General features: G+C 37.9%; 1 protein-coding gene across 1 annotated transcript in view; it reads left to right on the top strand.

Annotated features, from left to right (window-relative positions):
- LOC139480405 (serine/threonine-protein kinase Sgk1-like) overlaps window positions 1-19,993 on the top strand; it is a 140,277-nt gene that overhangs the window by 102,527 nt on the left and 17,757 nt on the right. Inside the window, exons 6-9 of the mRNA XM_071263470.1 lie at window positions 8,600-8,649; window positions 14,021-14,294; window positions 18,167-18,279; window positions 18,733-18,769. Coding sequence (XP_071119571.1) covers window positions 8,600-8,649; window positions 14,021-14,294; window positions 18,167-18,279; window positions 18,733-18,769 — 474 coding nt within the window. The remainder of the gene's footprint in view (window positions 1-8,599; window positions 8,650-14,020; window positions 14,295-18,166; window positions 18,280-18,732; window positions 18,770-19,993) is intronic.

Genomic DNA, 19,993 nt, shown 5'->3' with positions numbered 1-19,993 from the left:
ATACTTCTAGAATATTGATAAAAGCTGTGTAACAAACATTCTCCCTCACTATTTCCTGCCACATGAAGCATTCATGCTGGGATATCACGGTTTACAATTTAAACCGCCATTAAAGCAAAGTCACTCAGTCATCCTTGGCACTGGTGTTGTATTCAAGGCACTGAGACTGAAGGCAGAAATTGATTGGAACTCTGGTTGCCATGATGCAGCACTCCTGTCTGTTGGAACAAGTAGCTTGCCACACAATGATCTTTACCCTCTAATGCTGTCACAACCCTTGTGCTTTAACATAGATTTACAAATTGTGTAGCTGTAAGATTGGTGTTGGACACAGGTTGCTGGCATTTCGAAAATGGGATGGGAAAAAAAATACCGCTAAGTCTATTGATTTAGTCAAAGTTTAAAGTAGAAAATGTCTTTAATACTCTTCCTTTAGATTACTCTTAAGGACATGTACAGGCGAAACTAGTTTGTATCATAAAGTTACATTTACTCATTCAGCACTTATAATTAGGCAAGAAACGGATCCCATGGAAGTGTCAGGAAGCGAGTGTAATTAGTGTTAATCTATCCGTCCTAGGTCCTAATGATGATTGGGAATGTCGGTCATTACCTAATCAGACATGCCTCCAAGCAAGTACACTGACAGTTATAGGGTCGCAGAGCCCCCTGGCCAATGACATCAGAGATGCTTGTTCCAATCCTATATTTGGAAATTGCCACAATCCAAAACCAAACTTCCATGACCTTTCGACAGCATTGTCTTCACCTGTTGTTTTCTGTCATTGTTAAAATATATTATTACATTGTTTGGATTGCAATGTTTATTTATAAGTTCAAAGTCCTAAACAACATTGAATATTGTTTGTTTTGAGTTGGTATCAAAGGGGTTTGAGTGTTGGTATGTGTGTCAGTCGTGATGTCATCTTTGACCAAATGAGACCTGACCAGAAGGCAAATGGTTGTCGTAGAAGGTCACATGACCAATGGCTACCCTAGTGGCAGTGTGCATGAATCACAAGGGTTGACGATGTGCCAAACTGGGAAAGTTTTTAGAAACAATGTTAGTCTGAAGTCACTGTGGTTAGAGTGTCACGGCAGTGGGATGGATTGTTTGAGGGTTCCGAAGAGTTGCATAAAGTCTGAAAGAACAAGGGTAGGTGTTTGTTTAATGAAACCTGGTTCCATTTTTCAGATCTAATGATTCCAAATCTGTTTGTGGTGGAGAGAGTTTGGAAGCGATTGCTATTCGCTTTGTTTCTATGCCCCTGGTTCTCAGCATGTTTTTATTCAGGGTTTGATACAAGTCTAATAGGACTCACTCATAACAACGTCTCTGCATCACTTCGTGCTTTCATCCCACATCAAGGTGATGGCGTATGATAAAACTAGACCAAACTCACTCACTCACTCACTCACTCACTCACTCACTCACTCAAAAGGTAGCTTGTGAGGTCTGTAAAACAATTTTTGATGTACATAAAATTAACGGTTTTGGATTACTAAATTAAGACAGAGACATTTGTTCAGTTTCACTCACACACTAATCATGAAGCCAAGGTCTGGATAGTCCCACTATATCAATTTACCTTGAAGGTAGCTACTGGTCAGTGACATTCAGTCAATACCGTGGGAACCCTGGACTACAAATTCTGGGGGATAAAGTGTCTCAAGTTTGCACTATTTGTTGTAATGGTTACTTAGCTGGGGAATAGTTAATTTCAGTTATTGCTGACTGATGAGATTTTGAAGATGGTGGGGTGGCCAAATGGATAAGGTGTTGGCTCGTCATGCCAACACCCAGGTTCAGTTCCCATGTGGGTACAATATCTAAATCCAATATCTGGATATCCTATTACTGGAATATTCCTGAAGGATTTAAGCCTATTTACTCTAACTGTTTTAGTATACAAACAAGTTTCTAACTTCTATCTAAAACCATAATAATTAATTACGGGTAATTTTTAAGTCCACAATACAAGCTTCTATGTTTAACTCACAGTATGATACAAGGGATGATCAGCTTCTTAACTGCAGTGGAACAATGAATGTTATCATAACTGCATGTCAGAATGATGGGATCTGATTGGTCCAAGTGGATTTCTGAGAGGTAGAATAAATCCCTTTTACCATACTTCCAATCAAAAAGCTACACGCTTTTTCTGAGTCATTGAAAGTTACGTGACATAGCAGAAGTTAACCTCCGCTCAATCAAGAGCTGTTTTCCATCTATTTTGAATTGTTTAAATTTATTTACAATGCTATATTAAAACATGTCGGTAAGATAAATTCATTGCAGTAGGATCACTCGGGGTTCATGGGGTTAAATGCATCCCACGTTGCATTTGATACCACTTATAGTGTAGATATCTGACACCTTTTTCAAGCAAGTGTCATTTGTTAAAAATCAAATTTATTGGTGCCACTTGAACATCTGAAACATTGTTCTAAGATAACAATTTTGCTTGTTGTGAAGTATGTGTTGAGTCTCCAAATCTCATTCAAGGGGAAAAAGAAGGATATCTTGAACCCTTGTATGGGTCATATGATACTTGGGTTGACAACTCAGGTACTCCGGTCGGGTGGGTCCTGAGTAGGACCCAGGTGCCCACAGTACTACCCGGACCCATGGTTAATCACATGATATATTGTTTAATGACAAAAACTCACTATAGCTCAGTGGTTACACTGCAAGTCGCTAATGTTCGCTTTTCTTTCTGACGATGCACACATTCACTTTGACTTGCATATGTTTGAGTAAAGATAGAGGTTTAACTTCAGTGTTCGCATGATCTGATTGTTTGACACATGTATCTTTATAGTTTTTGCCCGGGCTGCGATAGAACAATTCCCATGAGACAGCTTGTACCCAACTCTTGAGACCTACCAAGGGGGTCGGGTAATAGGGTAGTAAATTTGGACTCATACCAGCCCTATATCATATATATTATACTTCAACATATAAATCATCAATACAACCTATGATTCAGCAAACAGAATCACCTTAATTCCAACATTGTTACAATTGAAGCATGTTGATTTGCTCATCTGTTTTGACAGGCATGAATGTAAATAGTGTTTTGTGTTGCTAATGGCATATATCATCCCGTTTCATGGCAGAAGAATGCAGCAGCCTGTCAAAACAATCCCTTGTATAAAAACATGCACAGTGTGTGCTCCATGCAAATACGATTTCCAGCAAAATGGGATTTTGAATTATTGATAATATTTTTTATTCATATTGCAGATTATTTTCCAGACATGACATCTCATTTAAGTTCTAACTAGAACCTTTGTAATAAATATGCTGTGATGTTCATTCTGGGTACAACCATAATTTTAACTCCTGGTTCATTATTTAATGTTCCTCATCCATAAACCTTTGCAGGTTTCAAATTTGTGTCACTGAAAAAGATCAGAACTATTTGTCATGAAAATAGTAAATATTTTGTGATGTAAATGAAAGGTCTGTTTCAGATTATTAGTTACTTGTCTGTCCCCCAACTGTGTGGATAGGAAGGTTTTTATACCAATCATTCAATTATACCCTAGTCATGAGATCATTCAGTTTGCATTCTCAACTCCCTGGAGAGTATACAACCCTGGCAAATAGTTTCTTCTCCTGTAATCAATGCAAGTCCATTGATTTTGCTCATGGTTAAATGTGATCTGCTGTCTGAACTTGGTATCTACTGATGCAAATACTTGACTAGGTTTTTGTATCCAACTACACGTTTCCAAAATTTATCATTTGATTTCTAATATTGAGTTGATTTGAGCTGTTGTATATTTATTTTGAATATATTGTCTCCAATAGCCATGTTCTAAGTGAAGCCCACTGCTACATTGAATAGTAGGGCCACAGCAGCTCTAATGATTTTCTAGTCCAACTTATCAAGATACTGGAGGCAAAATCTGTGATCAGGTTTGATGAAACCTTAGAATTTAGAATATGTTTTTTGAAATGTGGTTTATGTTTCCTAAAACCAATTTTCAAAAAAAGCTAATCTAATTAATACAAGCAAGAAGATGTTTGAAAGAAGCAATCACCTATTTGATATCAATGTTGTTGTTTTTGCAAATTAAGAAGAAATATATTGGTTATTGTGATTGTAAGAAACCAAACTGCAACCAACATCTTTATAAGTTGGATTGGGTTTTTTATTCAAGATTTAAAAAGTAGAAACATAACAAATTGATTTTGAGAACAATGTAAAAAATTAGTTGGGTTGTTTTATTTGTGATGTGAAAAAGTGAAACTATTTTATCTGAGGCAGTCTAACTATAGTCATTCCATTAGCTATTACGGCTCATCTTTCTCTTACTGAGCTGTGCACTCTCGTGCCTTGGAGTCACATGAGTTCGCTAGTAATGTCAATGAAATGTATTGTTACCGAAGTCATTCTAGCCTATTGCACTGACTCAACTGCAGTTAAGTTTGATGTGAAAACGCCCATAAAAGTGTATTGTTAGTTGTCAGGAAATAGCTTTTGATTTTCATTGTGAATTAATGATGAAAGTACCAGTGTGTATTCAGTTTCTTTAATAAACTCTAATTGCAATTTAGTTGGGAATTTAATGTGCTTTCAAGAGAAATTGACAAAGAGAAAGAGAATGTTTCAACAAGAACTCCCAAACAGTCTCTGTGATTGATCAAGGCTACAATGTGGAAGCTTCCTGTTAGTGTCGCCAAACAGTGGTTGTCATTGATACTGATATTTGAACGTGATACGTTAGGATACATACAATTTTTTTTTTCAAATGAGGTGTACTCCCACATATTTCAGGAAAGTGGTAAATATATACAAGGAAAAGATTCAGGTTTTTGTCTCACAATGAAAAACTATAGCCTCATGGTGTAATGAAGTATTATTTTGAAAGTGGCATTTATCCAAACTCACTCACTCATTCACCCGACTGACAGATGTGTCAAATGTTAAAAGCTCTGGACATTGTAGTCACAATTGAGATGATGTTTCTCTTGGTGCATGAACATTGCGACTTGACTCTTCGTGATCAAGATGAGTGCTTTGATGTGGTGACACTTGTTTTCAGTCTGTGTCTGTAGACTGGATATTGGGGATTACTTTCATTGATTGTCCTCGTTATGCCTCACCACATAAGTAGATATTGATGGATAATGCTTTAGTAGGTCGTGTGGCACTGTAATCTGGTGCTTGTTGGTGTTCAGGATAATGCTTACGTCATGTGATAAATTGGGCTGAGGGTTTGGTATTTTAGTTTGCAGTTAGTTCACATTGTTAATTTGTTTTGAAGAGAGTAGTATGTTTGATTTAAATGGCATTTGTTTGGTACTAAGATGTTGAAGGGATTCATGTTTTAGTATATATAATTAGTTCATAGTTACTTGTTTTCAGGAGAGTGGTATCTGGACATAAATCTTTTCAAGGGTAATAAGATGTTGTTGGGTTCATATTTAGTATTTAATTAGTTCAGTGTTAATTAGTTTTAGTTCAGTGATAATTAGTTTTCAGGTTAGTAGTATGTTGATGTGAAAGACTATTTCAACACGTGTTGAGGTGTGGTATTTTAGTATGCAGTTGGACAGCAATGTAAATTTTCTATGAGAAAACTTGTAGCAAAAATACATCTTGTGTAGTATTTATTGAGGATGTGTGTTATTTGTTCACATTAAATTATTCTTCATAATAATAATTTGTTTTTAAGGTAACAGTATGTTGGTATATAACCCCGAAAAATTGACAGCAATGTAAATTTTCTATGAGAAAACTTGTAGCAAAAATACATCTTGTGTAGTATTTATTGAGGATGTGTGTTATTTGTTCACATTAAATTATTCTTCATAATAATAATTTGTTTTTAAGGTAACAGTATGTTGGTATATAACCCCGAAAAATATTTCAAGACTTTATGTTTGTTCCTGCATTCTTATTTATTATGGAAACTGATTATAATCAACATTCTCAATCAAAATTATGAACAAGTTAATTTAATAATTATCATATATTGAAAGATATTTTGCTTGGTAAATAGGTACACTTGCCTTTTCAGAACACCCAGTATAATATCACAGTTAACTCAACATTTTTTTATTTATAGAATCTAAAATTTGAGGAATTGCAAAGTAACATAAATCAAAAACATATTTCACACAACTTCAATTCACTCTAGGTCAGGGGACATTATGCATTTCTCACCATGTCATTTATTGACAAACCTGACGTGACACACATAATGTGAAATATTGATGTCTAACAGCCTATTTATCACATTAATCTGAAGAAAACTCAATCTATCCAACTTTACTGCTTTCAATATGTGAAGGGATTTCAAAGGAATTCATGTGAAGCTTTACATCGTTAATGCAGATCAGATTTTTATGTGGAAATTTATGTGAAGATTGTATGGTATTGGCATGAAGGCCAGCTGAGGTCAAGGTCACAAAGGTGGATTTAGTATATTAACTCATTCCTAAGAAATTGATGTAAAATTAAAATAAATTGTAAATAATTATTTTTTCCTGAAATACAAAAATATATTTTCAAATTTATATCTCCAGATATTTATGTTATTTCTTTAACTGAAAGTCAGCCATGAGTCTTCATGTGTTTTTGTAATCTAAAAGTTCCAGAAGCCATTTTAACTTTACAAAGAACCTGATATTTCTTTCTTGCATTAGAAAATGTTTTTAGTGTGGTTTTAATCAATTTCAAACATGCGTGATCTAGAGAATCATGCATGTTATGTCAGTATGCAAACTGAAGTTCATTTTAAAAAAGATAGACTATGATGAGTGAGTGTTACAAGTTTGTATTACAAATCAAGTAAACATGCTAGGGTTCGTGTAGGAAATACAATTTTGATTGCTGTTTTGACATTTCAAATATTGATTTTGATCATTTAAATTTCATTAAAAAATGATAACTTTTGAAATGTGATTTGTCAGTTCCTTGAATATGGAATCATTTGAGGTTGTTGTTGTTGTTGTTTCAATATGTCAATAGCCCATTCAGTATTTCTTCATTTCTGGAATAAATGACAAAACATGTGACACAACATGAGACATAATTGACAAAACAGATGACACAAGTGACAAAAGTGGTGACACAAGTGACAAAATGATGACACAAGTGACAAAACAGATGACAAATGATGACAATTGACAAAAAGGATGACACAAGTGACAAAAAGGATGACAATTGACAAAACATCTGACAAAAAGGATGACAAGTGACAAAAAGGATGACACAAGTGACAAAACAAATGACACATGTGACAAAATGGATGACAGGTGACAAAAGAGATAACACAAGTTTTGCAGGTGTAAAGTTACTTGAGATCTTCATTTATTATAAATAAGATTAAACCTTTCTAAAAATATTACAAGCTTAAGGTTATTTGATGAACATTTAGGAATAATGAATTTAAGAAGGACTATTGTAACACGAAAATAACATCGCAATAAATCCTCAATAGTTTGAATTATTTCACACGATAGTAATTTTATGCAACATGATCTGTTTTGGAGAATATTAATTTAATCCTCTGACAGTTATTCCGAGTCTCTTAGGCATGAATTATTCAGTTCTGATGATTGGAAGAACATTTCCCAAAATCTGACTGCAGGACATCATGCACAAGGTGCACACGATGCACAAACTAATGATTACAATGAACTGTATTTACACCAGCCTGAGCTGCGGTTTTCCCATCAAGCATTCATTGTATCCTGCCTGACATTAATACTGTGATTGATGTTGTGGAAGACATGGTGCTGTTGATTACAGATCATTGTTCCGTGGAGAAGTAGATGGATGGCCATTACAGACTCTCCACCTCTTTGTTGCGTTGTGATGATACTAGACGTCTGATTTGTTGATCCTCTTTTTTCTTAACCCTTTGCATCCCTTAGACATGTCAGGATCCTATGACCATGGGTTCTAATCCCAAATTTGCCCTGATTATGATCCATGGTTTGTCTGGTCCATATCTGTGGCAATCAGTGTCAGTTGTTCATCTTTATTTTCTACATCTGCATTCACATAGAAATATTCTACTTGGCTCCTCTTCACGCATCATCAAATTTGTTCACGTGAGACAATTACATTTTCAAACCTTAAATAATGATGCTAAAAGTGACATTGCTCACTCACTCATTCAACCACTCACTCAACCACTCACTCACTCACTCAACCACTCACTCACTCAACCACCCACTCACTCACTCAACCATTCACTCAACCACTTGCTCAACCATTCATTCAACCACTTATTCAACCACTCACTCAACAACGTGCTCTACCACTCAACCAATCACTCAACCACTCAACCACTCACTGGTTTTGTAGAACTGGAAAAATCTCTCCCAAAGAAGTAATGACAAAATAGCAAGTTTCTGAAAGATTGTTTTTTGAGCCCGGTTTTCCTGGATGCTGTTTTCCAAAGTGCAGACACACACATTACATATTGTGAAGATGAACTGATAAGTGTTTTCTTCCTGCATTACATTTCATCGACAGTAATTTCATCTTTTAGCTGGCACAATATCTGGGTTATCTTACTCTTACTAACTCTATAATCTTGACAATATTGTAAGTTTTAATGTTTTGTTTTTCAGAACGGGAAAGATGCCAACCCAGTTAATCTGGGACCGAGTGAAAAAACAAGGTTAGAGTTCTTATGTTCTGTTTCTCTGTAACAATTTAGGATTTTAAGTTCTATAATGGATGACACAGGCGGATTCAGAGGTGGGGTCCAGGAGGTCACCTTTTAAAATTAAATGTAGTATGTTGTAGGCAGTAGAAATGACTGAGAGCCCACCTTTTAAAACCAAATGCAGTATGTTGTAGGCAGTAGAATTGACTGAGAGCCACCTTTTAAAACCAAATATAGGCAGTAGATATTGACTGAGAGCCCACCTTTTAAAACCAAATGTAGTATGTTGTAGGCAGTAGAGTTGACTGAGAGCCCACCTTTTAAAACCAAATGTAGTATGTTGTAGGCAGTAGAATTGACTGAGAGCCCACCTTTTAAAACCAAATGTAGTATGTTGTAGGCAGTAGAATTGACTGAGAGCCCACCTTTTAAAATTAAATGTAGGCAGTAGATATTGACTGAGAGCCCACCTTTTAAAACCAAATGTAGTATGTTGTAGGCAGTAGAATTGACTGAGAGCCCACCTTTTAAAACCAAATGCAGTATGTTGTAGGCAGTAGAATTGACTGAGAGCCCACCTTTTAAAACCAAATATAGGCAATAGATATTGACTGAGAGCCCACCTTTTAAAACCAAATGTAATATGTTGTAGGCAGTAGAATTGACTGAGAGCCCACCTTTTAAAACCAAATGTAGGCAGTAGATATTGTCTGAGAGCCCACCTTTTAAAACCAAATGTAGTATGTTGTAGGCAGTAGAATTGACTGAGAGCCCACCTTTTAAAACCAAATGTAGGCAGTAGATATTGTCTGAGAGCCCACCTTTTAAAACCAAATGTAGTATGTTGTAGGCAGTAGAATTGACTGAGAGCCCACCTTTTAAAACCAAATGTAGTATGTTGTAGGCAGTAGAATTGACTGAGAGCCCACCTTTTAAAACCAAATGTAGGCAGTAGATATTGTCTGAGAGCCCACCTTTTAAAACCAAATGTAGTATGTTGTAGGCAGTAGAATTGACTGAGAGCCCACCTTTTAAAACCAAATGTAGGCAGTAGATATTGTCTGAGAGCCCACCTTTTAAAACCAAATGTAGTATGTTGTAGGCAGTAGAATTGACTGAGAGCCCACCTTTTAAAACCAAATGTAGGCAGTAGATATTGACTGAGAGCCCACCTTTTAAAACCAAATGTAGGCAGTAGATATTGACTGAGAGCCCACCTTTTAAAACCAAATGTAGTATGTTGTAGGCAGTAGAATTGACTGAGAGCCCACCTTTTAAAACCAAATGTAGTATGTTGTAGGCAGTAGAATTGACTGAGAGCCCACCTTTTAAAACCAAATGTAGAATGTTGTAGGCAGTAGAGTTGACTGAGAGCCCACCTTTTAAAACCAAATGTAGTATGTTGTAGGCAGTAGAATTGACTGAGAGCCCACCTTTTAAAACCAAATGTAGTATGTTGTAGGCAGTAGAATTGACTGAGAGCCCACCTTTTAAAACCAAATGTAGAATGTTGTAGGCAGTAGAATTGACTGAGAGCCCACCTTTTAAAACCAAATGTAGTATGTTGTAGGCAGTAGAATTGACTGAGAGCCCACCTTTTAAAACCAAATGTAGGCAGTAGATATTGTCTGAGAGCCCACCTTTTAAAACCAAATGTAGTATGTTGTAGGCAGTAGAATTGACTGAGAGCCCACCTTTTAAAACCAAATGTAGGCAGTAGATATTGACTGAGAGCCCACCTTTTAAAACCAAATGTAGGCAGTAGATATTGACTGAGAGCCCACCTTTTAAAACCAAATGTAGTATGTTGTAGGCAGTAGAATTGACTGAGAGCCCACCTTTTAAAACCAAATGTAGGCAGTAGATATTGACTGAGAGCCCACCTTTTAAAACCAAATGTAGTATGTTGTAGGCAGTAGAATTGACTGAGAGCCCACCTTTTAAAACCAAATGTAGGCAGTAGATATTGACTGAGAGCCCACCTTTTAAAACCAAATGTAGTATGTTGTAGGCAGTAGAACTGACTGAGAGCCACCTTTTAAAACCAAATGTAGTATGTTGTAGGCAGTAGAATTGACTGAGAGCCCACCTTTTAAAACCAAATGTAGTATGTTGTAGGCAGTAGAATTGACTGAGAGCCCACCTTTTAAAACCAAATGTAGTATGTTGTAGGCAGTAGAATTGACTGAGAGCCCACCTTTTAAAACCAAATGTAGGCAGTAGATATTGTCTGAGAGCCCACCTTTTAAAACCAAATGTAGTATGTTGTAGGCAGTAGAATTGACTGAGAGCCCACCTTTTAAAACCAAATGTAGGCAGTAGATATTGACTGAGAGCCCACCTTTTAAAACCAAATGTAGTATGTTGTAGGCAGTAGAATTGACTGAGAGCCCACCTTTTAAAACCAAATGTAGTATGTTGTAGGCAGTAGAATTGACTGAGAGCCCACCTTTTAAAACCAAATGTAGAATGTTGTAGGCAGTAGAATTGACTGAGAGCCCACCTTTTAAAACCAAATGTAGTATGTTGTAGGCAGTAGAATTGACTGAGAGCCCACCTTTTAAAACCAAATGTAGGCAGTAGATATTGTCTGAGAGCCCACCTTTTAAAACCAAATGTAGTATGTTGTAGGCAGTAGAATTGACTGAGAGCCCACCTTTTAAAACCAAATGTAGGCAGTAGATATTGACTGAGAGCCCACCTTTTAAAACCAAATGTAGTATGTTGTAGGCAGTAGAATTGACTGAGAGCCCACCTTTTAAAACCAAATGTAGGCAGTAGATATTGACTGAGAGCCCACCTTTTAAAACCAAATGTAGAATGTTGTAGGCAGTAGAGTTGACTGAGAGCCCACCTTTTAAAACCAAATGTAGTATGTTGTAGGCAGTTAAATTGACTGAGAGCCCACCTTTTAAAACCAAATGTAGGCAGTAGATATTGACTGAGAGCCCACCTTTTAAAACCAAATGTAGAATGTTGTAGGCAGTAGAGTTGACTGAGAGCCCACCTTTTAAAACCAAATGTAGTATGTTGTAGGCAGTAGAATTGACTGAGAGCCCACCTTTTAAAACCAAATGTAGTATGTTGTAGGCAGTAGAATTGACTGAGAGCCCACCTTTTAAAATTAAATGTAGTATGTTGTAGGCAGTAGAATTGACTGAGAGCCCACCTTTTAAAACCAAATGTAGTATGTTGTAGGCAGTAGAATTGACTGAGAGCCTACCTTTTAAAACCAAATGTAGTATGTTGTAGGCAGTAGAATTGACTGAGAGCCCACCTTTTAAAACCAAATGTAGTATGTTGTAGGCAGTAGAATTGACTGAGAGCCCACCTTTTAAAACCAAATGTAGGCAGTAGATATTGACTGAGAGCCCACCTTTTAAAACCAAATGTAGAATGTTGTAGGCAGTAGAGTTGACTGAGAGCCCACCTTTTAAAACCAAATGTAGTATGTTGTAGGCAGTAGAATTGACTGAGAGCCCACCTTTTAAAACCAAATGTAGTATGTTGTAGGCAGTAGAATTGACTGAGAGCCCACCTTTTAAAACCAAATGTAGTATGTTGTAGGCAGAAGAATTGACTGAGAGCCCACCTTTTAAAACCAAATGTAGGCAGTAGATATTGACTGAGAGCCCACCTTTTAAAACCAAATGTAGAATGTTGTAGGCAGTAGAATTGACTGAGAGCCCACCTTTTAAAACCAAATGTAGGCAGTAGATATTGACTGAGAGCCCACCTTTTAAAACCAAATGTAGAATGTTGTAGGCAGTAGAGTTGACTGAAAGCCCACCTTTTAAAACCAAATGTAGTATGTTGTAGGCAGTAGAATTGACTGAGAGCCCACCTTTTAAAATTAAATGTAGTATGTTGTAGGCAGTAGAATTGACTGAGAGCCCACCTTTTAAAACCAAATGTAGGCAGTAGATATTGACTGAGAGCCCACCTTTTAAAACCAAATGTAGAATGTTGTAGGCAGTAGAGTTGACTGAGAGCCCACCTTTTAAAACCAAATGTAGTATGTTGTAGGCAGTAGAATTGACTGAGAGCCCACCTTTTAAAACCAAATGTAGTATGTTGTAGGCAGTAGAGTTGACTGAGAGCCCACCTTTTAAAACCAAATGTAGAATGTTGTAGGCAGTAGAGTTGACTGAGAGCCCACCTTTTAAAACCAAATGTAGGCAGTAGATATTGTCTGAGAGCCCACCTTTTAAAACCAAATGTAGTATGTTGTAGGCAGTAGAATTGACTGAGAGCCCACCTTTTAAAACCAAATGTAGTATGTTGTAGGCAGTAGAATTGACTGAGAGCCCACCTTTTAAAACCAAATGTAGGCAGTAGATATTGACTGAGAGCCCACCTTTTAAAACCAAATGTAGTATGTTGTAGGCAGTAGAATTGACTGAGAGCCCACCTTTTAAAACCAAATGTAGTATGTTGTAGGCAGTAGAATTGACTGAGAGCCCACCTTTTAAAACCAAATGTAGGCAGTAGATATTGACTGAGAGCCCACCTTTTAAAACCAAATGTAGTATGTTGTAGGCAGTAGAATTGACTGAGAGCCCACCTTTTAAAACCAAATGTAGTATGTTGTAGGCAGTAGAATTGACTGAGAGCCCACCTTTTAATAACCACTTGTAGTATGTTGTAGGCAGTAGAACTGACTGAGAAAGGATTTGTTATGCTGGATCCGATAAATAGGATTTGTGAAAGTTGGTCTTGGAAATGGAAATGTGGGAAATAGTATCCATTGGCATAAAACTCCTCATAAATGTGTACAGTCTCAAGACCATTCAGAGACATCTACTTTTCATGCTGATGAGAGACACATGACACTGTTCTGAGATAAAACATGCAAGAGTCCTTCTATCCAAATGGGAGTACACCTTCAACAGTGGAGGGTGCTTTTTGATTTTCTTTCATTGGATGTATGCAATATTTATACTACTCTCCTATCAGCATATCAAGGATTGAATATTGTTTTGTTTATTTAAATTTGGATAAGATGGTTGTAGTTTTGTATTCAAACATACTTTGATCCTTGTTTTGATTTGATTGCACATAAATATAAACATGCGCACACGCACATATTCATATCGCACCTCACCTTTTTCAGGCATCTTATGTATCTAGCTATCTTGTTGTGTTTATTCCCTTTGTGGCATGGGCCTAATGTGCATGCCCTCTTTTTTTAAAATCTGGATCTAAATCTGGCTCAATATGCTATGAAACAATGGTTTGACTGGTTCAGACCCGTCTATATCATGGCCACCCTGATACATCTGTAATACTGACATTAAACATAAACAACCGACTCACTTATCATACAGTTCATCATGATTGCATTGTCCTGTCTTCAATCACAAGTACCTTTATCGTTTTTCAGTGTTCGTCCCAGCGACTTTGAATTCTTGAAAGTCATTGGCAAAGGTAGTTTTGGCAAGGTGCTGTTAGCCAAACATCGTGTGGAGGCTAAAGTGTACGCTGTCAAGGTGCTCCAAAAGCAGGCAATCATGAAGCGCAACGAGGTGAAACACATCATGGCGGAGCGGAATGTGTTGTTGAAGAACGTGAAACACCCCTTCCTCGTCGGCCTCCACTACTCCTTCCAGACCCCCGACAAACTCTACTTCATCCTCGACTACGTCAATGGTGGCGAGGTAATTCAATGATAGCTTTTTTTGGTTTGAAGTAGGCGTCATTTTGTTTATGTTAAGGCTGAGAATCCCATGAGAGTTTGAATTAGACAGTTGAGACAGTGCTAATAAGATTAGACTCGGGAAAAACAGATATTGTCTTGCTCCCTTCTCTGCCTTCATCTTGCTATGGTGTTGGCAGAGTGGTGCAAGCACTTGCTTATTATACAGACAGGGAATGGACAGCATTTATCCAGATTATCATCCTTGGTCTCCAAGCAGGGAAAAGTGGTCAAGGCCTGGTTGGTCTCCCAGCAGAATACTTGTGCTGGTCAGTTTGAGTAAAGTGGTCAAGGCCTGGTTGGTCTCCCAGCAGAATACTTGTGCTGGTCAGTTTGAGTAAAGTGGTCAAGGCCTGGTTGGCCTCCAAGCAGAATACTTGTGCTGGTCAGTTTGAGTAAAGTGATCAAGGCCTGGTTGGCCTCCAAGCAGAATACTTGTGCTGGTCAGTTTGAGTAAAGTGGTCAAGGCCTGGTTGGTCTCCCAGCAGAATACTTGTGCTGGTCAGTTTGAGTAAAGATGTCAAGGCCTGGTTGGTCTCCCAGCAGAATACTTGTGCTGGTCAGTTTGAGTAAAGATGTCAAGGCCTGGTTGGCCTCCAAGCAGAATACTTGTGCTGGTCAGTTTGAGTAAAGTGGTCAAGGCCTGGTTGGTCTCCCAGCAGAATACTTGTGCTGGTCAGTTTGAGTAAAGTGGTCAAGGCCTGGTTGGTCTCCCAGCAGAATACTTGTGCTGGTCAGTTTGAGTAAAGATGTCAAGGCCTGGTTGGTCTCCCAGCAGAATACTTGTGCTGGTCAGTTTGAGTAAAGTGGTCAAGGCCTGGTTTGAATCCCAGGTTTTTTGTTCCTGTTATGGTTATTGATACATTTGTCAGTTTCACATCAGTCAGGAGTTTCATCACACCTCTATCTCTCTCAAAGGGGGTACAGGTGGCCCAGTCGTCTAAGGCGCCGCGATTCGCTGTGCAGAGTTGCGTCCCTTGGGCACACCAGAATCCTATGTTTGTGGGTTCGAATCCCAGTTCGCCCCGATTATGTTTCTAGATTTGTCAGCACCATACTCGTGCTCGTGGGTTTCACCGAAATGGTAAATGTCTGAGACCTGCATCACTTCGGGCTTTCCTCCCACATTACGCTGACATGCCGTGATATAACTGGAATCATTTTAAAAGCGGCGTTAAGCCCAACTCACTCACTCACGCACTCACTCACTCACTCACTCACTCAAAAAAAAATTCAAAGTTATATTAAGGGACAGTTGGTAGCCTTATGGTAAAAGTGTTGGTATTTTTGTGTCCCTTGTCATCATATTGCTGGTATATTCCTTGACAGGCATTTTAAGTTTATATTGTATCTGTTTGAATTAACTTTTCAAGGCATCTGTGAACATTAAGTGTTGATGTATACATACATGTTTGGTTCGTCTGCTTATTTGGTGCAAGAGGCGGCTAACGGTATCGGGTGATCAGGCTCGCTGACTCGTTTGATCATGTCAGCAGACCCCATTTATATAGATCGATGCTCATGATGTCAGTCACTGGATTGTCTGGTTCTGACTAGATTATTTCCGGCCACCATCATATAGCATAACAATAAACATAAAAACAAACAAACAAATTTATCTGGGTTATTCCTTCATGCCCAGAAAGGAGAGAATACACATAGTGAAATTCTTCAATTCTACGTACTTAGGAAGAATAATTTGATGTGAGGTGGGATGTTTAGGCTTAAAATCTAATAATTAATTTATCATGGCCTTAGCTGGATCTTGACACTGACACATTGAAACGAGAGTAGGACTAAATTGATTTCAAGTAATTTATGGTGTGATAGGGTCATCAATTTGAAGGATATAGTGTTGCTAATGGTTACAACCAGATTTACATGAGGTCAGTGGTTTTTATTTGTTTGAGGAGCTATCACGTTGTGTTCCTGGTCATGTTTTGACAAAGCGATTGCAGAATTTACCAGGGACAATCCATCATGTCTGAGTGGTTTCATGTGAGTATCTACATGATGTGTAGCCCGAAGCTACAGGCCTCATTCAATACTGGCTGCAGAATTTCTGTGTGATAGTCTTGTTAATAAAGAAGGTATTTGGGGGATATCTGGCTGTGTTTTTTTTAAAACACACACACACACTCATGCTTGCCATGAAAGGCAACTGTGCTTGTCGTAAGAGGCGACTAACGGGATCGGGTGGTCAGGCATGCTGACATGGTTGATGCATGTCATCTTATCCCAATTCCGTGGATCGATGCTTATGATGTCAATCACTGGATTGTCTGGTCCAGACACGATAATTTACGGACCGCCATCATATAGCTGGAATATTGCTGATTTCAGCCTTAAACAACAAACAAACAAAACATATGCAGGAAACTTGAATCAGGAATAACCTGGGAAATCAGGAGAAGGCATAATCTGCCTGTTTGATAGAGAGCAAGGTGGCTGTTTTAGGAGGCCTAGAGTTTTGGTCTATCTTGGATTGAGTTATTCGGGTGGTTGTTCAGCAACCAAGTATTGGTTTATCTGTAGGCATGAGAGCATAAGATAGTACTGCATGCTAATAGACTAGAATAATGGTGATGAAGTCATTCAGAAGATGTTAGCGAGGAAGTCTAGGAGCAATTTGACCACCATCTTCAAAGCAGTCAGTGCCGTAATGAAACAGATATGCCGGTATAACATCTTGAGGTGATGGTATTGCTGCATGTTCTCGGTGCCAGCTGCTCTGATTTAGCTCATGTTGGTACGTGCATTGTCAACTGCAATTGATGGCTTGCAGGAAGGTTTTGGGCTTCTTATACAACACTCTGCAAGGAGGCTTGTAGAGTCTGCCATTTTATTACAGGGGGGTTGGGTCAGAGATTTTGATGTACTGAAAAGAATTACCTTCCTCTGATGCTTGTCATGATTCAACCACTCACCAGACACCGTCCAACTCCTAATATTTTTAAACAGTAGTTTGCCGCATTTACCTTTCTTTTGACATCATATTTTCTTTAGCCCTGACACTGATTCAATCACAAGATATTTCCATCATATAAAGACCCATTCCATAAATTAAATTTAACATTCCAACTGTGATAAGTTTGTTTTAATTCTTCTCATGGTAGTTACGAAAATGGTGGTCTAAGATAACTTTGTGGAATGAGGCCAGATTGATAAATTCTTTAATTGTTTGAAAGTCATTACTTTGAAGTTGATGGATGAAAAAGTAGACACAATTTATGGGTAACAACTTCTTTATTTAATGTCAAGCCTTGCTTGACAACGGTATAAGGATCTTAACAGAAATGTCGCCTTTACAGTAATTATAGAAGTTTTTACCCTTAAATTGTATCTACTTTGTGATAATATATTTGTTATTATGCAGGTTAACATTGTGTCAGTCACAATGGCACTATTCTATTTGGGGGCACGGGTGGCCCGGTCGTCTAAGGCGCCACGATTCTCTGTGCAGAGTTGCGTCCCTTAGGCACGCCAGAAACCTATGATTGTGGGTTCGAATCCTGGTTAGCACCGATAATTTTCCAGGTTGGTCAGCACCATACCTGTGCTCATGGGTTTCACCGAAGTGTTAAACGTTTGAGACCTGCATCACTTCAGGCTTTCCTCCCACATTAAGCTGACACGCTGCGATATAACTGGAATACTGTTAAAAGCGGGGTTAAACCCAACTCACTCACTCACTATTCTATTCACGTCACATGGGTCAGACAAACATGGACATCAAAGAATTACATCAATATGAATACTTAACAATACAGCCAGTTTGTTCTTCTGGACTGATACAGGTGTGCTGGCACTGATGTCATGTTTATTGTTTTTCAGTTGTTTTTTCACCTGCAAAGGGAGAGATACTTCCCTGAACCACGTGCCAAATTTTATGCAGCAGAGATGGCTAGTGCAATAGGTTACCTGCATTCCCTTAATATCATATACAGGTGAGTTTGTTGTTATTGTATATACATATAATACCTGCATTCAAATATCTTTGTTTGCATTTTCTTGAAGTCATATTCAGGTGGGATACCTGTGTTCACTTTGTGTCATATTCAGGTGAGATACCTGCATTTCCTTAAAGTCATTTACAGGTGAGCCACCTACAGTACCACATAATAGGTACTAGCTTACCTGGATACCTTTAAAGATGATCCCTAAGTACATGGATCATATACATGAAAAGAGAAACAACTACCAATTAATGAAGAAATCTGAATAAATTAGGTGATTAGAAATTTCAAGAAAACATTTCTGAGGTACTTTGTCTTTTCTGTGTTAATATGATGTTTGTCAAATGAGTATTTCAACTTGCGTTCAGTAAGTACTTAGATTTTTATATGTACCTCCTTAAAGCTACACATTCATTCTTAATACATATTATTTTCATTTTTCAGAGATCTCAAGCCAGAAAATATATTATTAGATTCACAGGTAAGTCTGTTGCCACACTAGAGTAAGTGAGTGAGTATTGTTTTACTCCTTTTTTTGCAATATTTCAGCAATATCACGGCAAGGACACCACAAAAGGGCTTCACTGCCACACTAGAAACATACAGACATGAATAAGGATAGCAAATGCATTTAAGCCACTTTAAAACTTAAAAATTAAAAAGACATGCAAAAAAAAACATAAATAAAAACCTTGTCAAAACATGTCAAACCTTTTTTTTGTGTCAAAGTGTTTGGAACTGCGTGGCAGTTGATATAATTTAATAATGATAAATACATGTTATGAAATTGTTTCTTCAATAATCAGTGATAAGCTTGACACGTCGGAAGTGCATGATTTATTTTGAGCTTACTGAAGCCATGGTAAGGCTGCCCACAACTGTCTAGGTGCCATGCTTATTGGCAGGGATTAGGAAGTGATCGGTAGATTGTGAAACGAGATCAGGGGAGGCACTTACTCTTCAGTATGACGGACACATCCAGAATCCAGTCCTTGTGATTCATGGATTTTTTCTGTGACCTTGTTTACTTGCGTGAGGGAGTGTTGTATAATGGGAACCCAACTGAGTGAGGTAAAGCCAATCATTTTGCTTGATGAAATGTCTGAGAATGTGAATGAGTATGGTATTATGCCACTTTTAAATATTAGGTATCATTATTAGATATCATTTAAGAGGACCTTGTTTGTTTGTTTGTTTGTTTGTTTGTTTGTTGTTTAACGCTACACTCAGCAATATTCCAGCTGTATGACAGCGGTCTGTAAATATTGGTGCCTGGACCAGATAATCTAGTGATTGACATCATGAGCATCGATCCATGCAATTGGGATATGATGACATGCATCAACCAAGTCAGTGAGTCTGACCACCCGATCCTGTGAGTCGCCTCTTACAGAGGACCTGGAGACAGAGACTAGTATGGATGCTTCTAATATACATTTCAATGCCATATGTTTGGGGGAAAGGATCTTTTTTTTAGTGGGAAATATTTCTAATAAACTAAAGAAGATGTTATTCTACAGAAGTGAGGAGCGAGGATGGTGTGACACCTCTCTTAGCAATAGTTCAGCAAAATCACGTCTGGAAACATCAGAAATGGGCTCCACATAAGTTGCCCATATGGCATCCAGGGCCAGTTATGTTATTCATAAGAGCTGACACATTTTGATCGGGTAGTTTTAAAATTCATGATCAGGCTGAACATGTT

This window comes from Haliotis cracherodii, unplaced genomic scaffold, assembly GCF_022045235.1.
Source record: "Haliotis cracherodii isolate W230 unplaced genomic scaffold, xgHalCrac1.p SCAF_4, whole genome shotgun sequence".
NCBI classification, from domain to species: Eukaryota; Metazoa; Mollusca; class Gastropoda; order Lepetellida; family Haliotidae; genus Haliotis; species Haliotis cracherodii.
Note: the sequence above shows the minus strand (reverse complement) of the source record. Positions and strands in the feature narration are given on the sequence as shown.